Source organism: Dama dama, chromosome 28 (genome assembly GCF_033118175.1).
Source record: "Dama dama isolate Ldn47 chromosome 28, ASM3311817v1, whole genome shotgun sequence".
NCBI classification, from domain to species: Eukaryota; Metazoa; Chordata; class Mammalia; order Artiodactyla; family Cervidae; genus Dama; species Dama dama.
Genome location: NC_083708.1, coordinates 28059497 through 28067798, shown reverse-complemented (window position 1 = coordinate 28067798; position 8302 = coordinate 28059497). Strand labels below are relative to the sequence as shown.

The 8302-nt window shown below is 37.9% G+C and overlaps 1 protein-coding gene across 1 annotated transcript; it reads left to right on the top strand.

Moving 5' to 3' along the window:
• The first annotated feature begins 3692 nt into the window (after positions 1-3692).
• On the top strand, positions 3693-7671 carry FABP7 (fatty acid binding protein 7). The gene is made up of 4 exons (XM_061131959.1): positions 3693-3960; positions 4404-4576; positions 5219-5320; positions 7298-7671. Exons 1-4 carry the CDS (start codon positions 3888-3890, stop codon positions 7346-7348), a joined length of 399 nt encoding a protein of 132 aa, XP_060987942.1. The 5' UTR covers positions 3693-3887; the 3' UTR covers positions 7349-7671.
• Positions 7672-8302: the final 631 nt, after the last annotated feature.

The following is an 8302-nucleotide window of genomic DNA, read 5'->3' as shown; positions in this document are numbered from 1 at the left end:
AAAAGACCATTTGAACAATTGCTTTCATTCTTATTTTTTGAAGTTCTCTGATTCTCTATGTCCACACTCTATATTTGTTCATACTTTTAACATCGTAGAACAAACACTATGAACTTGATACTATAACAGAAGATAAGGATACAGCACAATGGATAATAAAAGACATAGATGCTAAAATAGACGCTCCAGGGAACTCATGTTCATGTCTAATGAGACAATTGGCTACACAAGCATTTAATTACATTTATGACACGTTTAAAAAGATAAAAACAAAACCATGGGTGACATAATTGGGGTTCTGATCCAGTCTTCCCGGAGTGAATATTTGAGTTAAACTCTAAAATACAGTTGGAAAGTAACCAGGGCACTTGAGAGGAGCATTTTCTCAGCAGAGTTGTGGCGATATAGATGGTCTGAAGAGAGGGAAGGTCCATAACTCTTTCCTAAACTAACTTGGAACAAATTTCTCTCCCAAGTCTCTTTGTCAGATCTAAAAGCAGGTATGTCAGATCTAGAAGCAGGTAAAGGACTTCTTCTGCATTTTATGCCCAAGAAAATATGGAGAGTGGAATACTTGGACAAAGGGAGGTAAACAGAGGGGGAAACACCACAGAAAATGAAAAGAATAAGGATGTTGGAAAGACCGTCCAAACCTCGGCAGCTTGTCTTTATTAGGTTTTCATACTTCAGTAGAAGAGAATGAAACAGCACGTCTTTTCAAGATTGTGCCACACCTGCAGCATATCTCCTCTCTGGTCTAGTCCACATTTTAAAAAAACATAATAATGTAAAAATTTCACAACAATAAAGGGACAGACAAGTCACAGGTCTTTTTCCACACTCCTCCTCCTGTTGAATTCCATCATCCATATCGCATTCACTCCTGCTTGAAGGTTGGAGTCTTTATCATTTCTGAAGCCTAGAGTTGGTTTTGCTGGTTGGTTGCTTGAGGGGAGAGACTGTGATGCACAAGAGTGACCACAATTGCAGCAAAGGTGTTGGCTGAAGATATTAACTATCACAGGTCATTTATTAACTGTAGGTCAATAAATAGTGCCTTCCTGGTGTAATCACATATCACGTCTAACTATAAAGAGAATCTGTTAGCGTTTTCTTTTGTGTTATTTGGTAACAAAAAGAAACTCAAGCAAGTACTTTGAATGTTATTTAATCTCTTTTGGTGAAGATCCTTGGATATTTTATAGGAAATAGTTCTGTGACCTTGACTGGCGTACTTAGCTCAAGAACAGTGTTAAAATTTTATTAAAACCTTCTGTTTCCTTAAGAAAGAAAAATTTCCATAAAGCAGGTGCCCAGAGATTCAGCCTCATGTGGCAATTTTGCCAAGATCTCCCAAAGCAACATTCTCTGTTCCTTTCATTTCACTATTAAAAATAGTCTTTATAAATAGATTCTTTAGAGTCCACATTACCTATATAAAGGTAATAGTCCTGAGAGAAGGGTCAATCTGTCAGATTCTTTCCTTGTTTAAATCTGTGGATGTACTTACATTATAAAAGTCATAGCAGGGTCATAAATTGCTCCTAGGTTTAGGAAAATTGAAAAACAACCTATTATTAATATTTGAATCCTCTTTAGCAGAACACAATCTTTTCTCTATTCTTTTACTTTCTCTTTTAATAAGGTCCTCAATAAACAGAGCAAGTTACCTATTACTTGAAAGCAATTATTCTTGGTTGTAAATCTGTAGTATCTTGAACAATTGAAAATTGTAAGATTAAATGTGTCAGTTTAGGTTAGGGAATTACAAAATAGTCAAGTGGCTTTTCCTAAAATTTTTACTATAGACATCTGCATAGCAATAGTCTCTTCTGCTTATTACTAAATTAATACACTATTCCAAAAAATTTATCTCTAAGTTGCTGGGCTTTTATGTTTTATATAAGGTGTAAAAAAATTGCATTACAGAAATATATGCTTTAAGTTAGAATAAATATATCAAAAGCTACTTATCTAAAGAATGGAAGACATAAATTAGGTAAACAAATATTTCAGCATCACAATCAGTAAGGAGCAATGATGAAGTGTCTAACACCTGGTCCCTGCTCTCAACAATCTTGATCTTACATTTCTGGACTATGAACAAGAAATGATCTATTATATTTTAGGATAATAATTAACCATTCCACCAGCTTAAATATGTTTTATTAAGTGGAACATAGAAGAGCATTTTGATGTAACAAAATAAATTGGTTTGAGAACTTCTACCATAAAGATGGTTTGTGTAAATGGATAAATTAGTGGCTTAGATTTAGCAAAAAAAAAAAAAAAAGGAATGTATGTAAAATTCCTAGGTGAGGCTATCTTTAAAAAGGCTCAAACGATGTCAGATGTGTCTGATGTTACTGTAAGCTTTGCTCCCTCTGGGCTTATTTCATTTCAGGTTTTCAGACTTTTTACTGTCGCCTCTGGTAGCTTCAGCTTCCTGTCAGTGCAACAGCAAGTCCTACCTAGTGCCCATGGGGACTCTAGTCATTGACTGGAAAGTTCGATATCCAGAAAGTGAAAGTGAAAGTTGCTCAGTTGTGTCGGACGAAATTCTCCAGGCCAGAATACTGGAGTTATGGGTAGCCTTTCCCTTACTCCAGGGAGTCTTCCCAACCTAGGGATGGAACCCAGGTCTCCTGCATTGCAGGCAGATTCTTTACCAGCTGAGCCACAAGGGAATTCCAAGAATGCTAGAGTGGGTGGCCTATGCCTTCTCCAGGAGATCTTCCTGACCCAAGAATCGAACCGGGGTCTCATGCATTGCAGGCGGATTCCTTACCAACTGAGCTATGAGGGAAGCTCTTGGACTCCAGAACCAAAGCCAAAGTCTTCTGACTCCCACTGCTGCTCCAATTCTTCCCCTCCTGCTTAACACAACCAGTAAACAGATGTAGATGTGACCTTGGGAAATCAAAAGGTTCTGGCGTGCAGGTCATTCAAAATATTATCAGATGAACTCTGTCCAGTTTATGTGAAGGAGTGCGGGAAAGAGTGTGTTCTGCTTTATTTCTATAGCTCATTAGCGAATCCTAACCATACTCTCCCTTAGGTCCCTTTTCCATCTCAGTCTGGTTCTCATCTCCTTAGAAAGAAAAATGGGATCTTTTAATTCACTCAGTTCATGTTGGGAAGAGGCCAAAATCAGGTCCCATTAATACTCTGCTGGAGGAGTCTCTCAGCAGCACAGTCTAGGGGAGGCATTTATGTCTCCTCCTTCTCCTCTTTCCCTGGCTTGGCATAGTCTAGCTCGTGTTTTGCTCTTCCTATAAATATGAGAGAAAAATAAAAGACACTATTCAGCTTCCTTTATTTGAAAAGTTTGGCATTTCAGTGGTTTTTTTGAAGTTGGGGAGGGGGGGTCCTCATTTGTAACCAGCCTTGCCATGAACGGAAATCAATCTGAATGTCCTATTGTGCATTTTTTTCTTTCCTCACAGCCTGAAATGGCCTTTGCCAAGTTTTCAAGCTGAATCTGAAAGACCCTCTCTCATTTTCCGCTCCCTGCCTCCAACCTCATTGAACCTTCGCAGAGATTTCTCAGGCAGAAGGGCTACGCTGCGAGGACTGGGAGGAACGCGACCTACTCCGCTAACCCAGTGGCCTGAGCCAATCACAAAGAGGATTGGAACCTCTCTGAGCCTCCCGCCGCCCTCCCTTCCCATCCCGGGCCCCTTCGACAGCCTCCGGGAAAGAGGGACGCCGGAGGGATGTGTTTGCAATTCAAAGCCTTGGCTTTCTGCCAGCCTCTTTTCTAAATAAAAAGGCAGGAGCTGCGGTGAGGTGCAAAGGGTCTTTCGAATTGCAGTGTCCCTGCGATCCGGAGATCCCAGTATCCGCCGCTTTTATCTGCTTCTGAAGCAAACGGGGAAAGGGCAAGGATGGTGGAGGCTTTCTGTGCTACCTGGAAGCTGACGGACAGTCAGAACTTTGATGAGTACATGAAGGCGCTTGGTAGGTAAAACTAAGATGTGCCGTTCTCTTAAACCTGCAGCTTCAGACACTCGCAGATTCCTTTTTTCACCCATCCGATTAGCAAGAGACAAAAGCAGATCCCATTGTCATAATCACGTGCTGTGCTGATTTTAAAAAGCCATTTTCCACGGAAGGGCTTTTTAAATCTGGCAATTGTCCGCTTTCTTGCCTAGAGCCAAGTATTCTGTGAAGAATGTGAAGCTTCTGTGCCTTTTCTGCTTTTTCTCCAGCATCCTCTTATTTATGCTTCCAAATTGGCATCCACATACGACTAAGGCTCAGTAGCATAACTGATGGGCTAAACATACTCTAATGAAACTTAGATTTTACGACCTGGATTCCAGAATAGGAAAGTGGATTCCTGCTTCATGAGCTATTTTGGAAGTTGCCACCAACTGTATTGCTTCTTTTTACTATTTTAGGTGTGGGCTTTGCCACTAGGCAGGTGGGCAATGTGACTAAGCCAACAGTGATCATCAGTCAGGAGGGGGACAGAGTGGTGATCAGAACTCAAAGCACATTCAAAAACACAGAGATTAGTTTCCATCTGGGAGAAGAGTTTGATGAAACCACTGCAGACGACAGAAGCTGTAAGGTAAGGAGCCGCTCCTTCCTCTGGGGTGGGGAGAGGAGGACAGAATAACTGTTTTTTTCTAGATGATGGAAAGTGGAAAATGTTCTCAGTATTTCACTTCAGAGAGAAAGACCCAGGGTTAATTTTGCATTCTCATGTCCCATAGCTTATGTTCTGAATAATGGGCAACTCCCATAGCTCAAATCTCCAATCTTTTTCTTTACCACATATTTCTCTCATTTTGTATCAAATCTGTATTTCAGAAAATATTTCATCGTGTTCATTTAAAAGAAAGATTGTACTTTGTTTAATCTCTCTTTTGCCTCAAGTTGGCTAAATCAATAGTTTACCTCATTCTAAAACCCTGTTTAAAGGGGTAGGATGATTCCTCAGAAAGCACTAGTTTAGGATTTTTATTTCTGATAATTTATCTGCCTGATAATTTTTGCATCTAAACATACACATTTCAATTGAATTATGATTTATTAGAGTTTTCTCAGAGTTTCAACTCTGGAAGCAACAGAGGAAATGGTACTACTGTGATAATTAATTGATCACTATTGTTTCAACTATTACTGTTTGAAAAATCAGTTTGTTTGACTTTCATGTAAGAAATCTGATCTGTACCTATTGCTATGTTCTGCATTTTGTTGGTGGTCTCAGTCTGTTGTTAGCCTGGATGGAGACAAACTTGTTCATGTACAGAAATGGGATGGCAAAGAAACAAATTTTGTAAGAGAGATTAAGGACGGCAAAATGGTCATGGTAAGTAGAGCAATTCTCGATTCCTGCTTCTCCTTCTGCCCCCACCGCCCCTCAAATTTCCTATCTCCTTCCCTGCTCCTCCTTCACTCCTTTTCTCCCATCTTTCCTTTTTTAATAACATTAAGTCACTAGCAAGGGTATTTAATCATGTGTAAATTTGTATATTTTAGTTTATAAAAGTTTTACAAGTTCAGTACAGATAATTTAGAAGATAACAGGAAAATGTAACAAAAATATAAAATTCCCTTCTACTGTCCCCTCAGAGAGAACTATTTTGATATTACTTCCCTCCAGTCCTTTTAAATTTTATAAGATGCCTTTAAAACATATCTATTCAATACTAGATAGTCATGTAAAAATTATAGAATAGAAAATAGTTTAAAAATAATGTATCTAATGGTGAAGTAGCATCATAAACTGGGGAAAATGTTTTATCTTGATCTAGCACCCTAGACACTTTTTTTTTGTGAGTTGAGTAATGGAATCTTGAAGACATTGAAGTCAATACATCATTTTTTTTTTTTTTTCTTGGATGGGAGTTGCTTTACATATTTCTTCTGAGATAACAGCAGGATGGGTTTTTTGGTTTTGTTACTTAAGACTATTGACTAGTTTCCTTCTCCTTCCCTTGACTACCAGCTGTTCTAGGTTCAGGTAGAGGACTTACATGTTCACATTTTTTTCCTGGGTGGAAGTGGGGGTGTGGAGCAGAGGGACAGTTTTCCTTTCATGTTGACGAGTATTTGGTCACATTTTTCTGCAGTGATCATCATCACCAAAAAGAGAGGGAGATAGACAGAGCGATTCATTTATAAAAGATTCAATCTGGCAAAAACCACTACAATATTGTAAAGTAATTAGCCTCCAACTAATAAAAATAAATGGGAAAAAAAATTAAAAAAAAAAAGATTCAATCTGAAGTTCTCCAGTTCTCCTTTATGCTTTTTTTCTTTTTGTTTTTCCTGAATACAAAGAAGTAGATAGTTCAGCTTTGGTATGTATGACTGTGTTCAGGCAAGACTGAGTTGAAAAAAGGAAATGAAAGTAATGGGTGACAAGGCATGCTATCCTCTTGAAAATCACAGGACTACATGAAAATGATGAACACTAAAAAACACTAAATTTTGTAAAGAAGATTTATAGCAATTCTTCAAGTTGGATTTGATACAAGAGCCCACGGTGCACATTATAGCTACATAACCACCAAGGTTCACATAGACTAATGCACGACAGTCAAAGCAATGAGAACATTTGTACATTTACTTTTTCCTGCTTTTGGACCAAGTCATTGCAAATACCATTTGTCCAAATAATTTGGATTTTCTAAAAACTTCCAAATTTATCTAGGTCATGAATTGTAAAGTACTATGAGAACCTATTATAAATTTTATGCACTTTTAAAAGAGAGAGCTAAAATGCTCCAATTTAATGCTGATAATTTAAGGCAAAAGGAATTCTTTTGACCTGAATCTAGATAATCTAAGTTTTTTTTTTTTTCATATTTCTTTCAGAGATATGAACTATGTATACATGTCACTCACTCAATAAATAGAAAATGAAGATGTAGGAAAAAAAATGAAAATGTTTTTATAGAACATTTAGGGCTTCCCCAGTGGCTCAGCAGTAGATATTCTGCCTGTAAAGTAGGAGATGCAGGAGATGTGGGTTCGATACTTAGATTGGAAAGATCCCCTGGAGGAGGAAATGGCAACTCACTCCAGTATTCTTGCCTGGGAAAATCCCATGGACAGAGGAGCCTGGCAGGCAACAGTCCATAGAGTTGCAAAGAGTTGGACATGACTGAGCATACATTTAATGTTTGTAAATGCCATTATTCTTTTGTATAATACTTAAATCACATATATGACAATCTTTAAGATAATAATATGACAATATTTAAAACAATATGATAATCAGTAGGTACAATCACTGATGTACCTGTGTAAGGAGATTTGGTTATCTTTTGGAATCTTTCAGACTCTTACTTTTGGCAATGTGGTTGCTGTTCGCCACTATGAGAAGGCATAGAAAACATCCTGACCTGGGGCTGGAGAAGCTCTACAATATTCCTGTTGAGTATACTCAAGTCTCAGTGTAAAACTGCTATTACAGTGCGGCTGATCACTAATTAGAAGGTTACCTTGGTGTGGAGGTGGAAAATGATGACTTTAAACCTTGTTTTAAAAACTTGTTGCTGCAAGCAATCAAAGCCATTTTTGATCTGCAAATTTATTGCATGTTATAATCCACATTAAAGTTTTAAGCTACTGTTTTTAAAATCAAGAAGGGAATATGTGCTATAATTTCCACTGGAATGCAAATCAAATTGGAATAAAAAAATCTTACACCCATGGGAAATGTGTTGCTGTTTTTAATATCACTCACTAATCTGGCTGGGAATTGTATATTAGAAAGTTTCAAGTAAAATAGCCTTTTGTGTGTGTGTGTGTGGTATGACATTAGGCTGGGGAAGTTAGTACATTGCTTAAAATACTCATTTAAAATATAAGCAATGTGTAAAGTAGATAGCTAGTGGCAAGCTGCTATATAACACAGGGGGCCCAGCCTGGTACTCTGAGCTGCCCCAAAGGGGTGGGGTGGGGGGTGGGGTGGGAGGCAGGCTCAAAAGGAAGAGGAAATATATATAGTTATGACTGATTCCAGTTGTTGGACAGCAAAAACCAACACAACATTGTAAAACAATTATCCTCCAATTTAAAAAAAATAATCAGAAGCCTAGGGAAATGTGGAAAATGTTTGGGTTGGAACGTCCATATACAACTTGGCTAGGATCCGAAGGAGATTTGTTATGGTGAGCTGAGCTGCACAAGTGACCTCTTGATACTAAAAACAGGTAGTCTGAAGAAGCAAGCTGATATACATGAAAATGTCTTATTAAAAAGTAAACATAATCAAAGTCTCATAGAATCAAAATGTCAAGTAATTCAAGTTTCTTATTGAAAGGTAAATAGAAACAGGCAA

What these genes read in the sequence shown, in the direction of transcription:
- FABP7 (XM_061131959.1), top strand. Translation starts at nt 3,888, where the DNA reads ATGGTGGAGGCTTTCTGTGCTACCTGGAAGCTGACGGACAGTCAGAAC. An exon ending in TGAGTACATGAAGGCGCTTG is followed by an intron (nt 3,961 to 4,403) that starts GTAGGTAAAACT and finishes TTACTATTTTAG; the next exon opens with GTGTGGGCTTTGCCACTAGG. An exon ending in AGGACGGCAAAATGGTCATG is followed by an intron (nt 5,321 to 7,297) that starts GTAAGTAGAGCA and finishes GGAATCTTTCAG; the next exon opens with ACTCTTACTTTTGGCAATGT.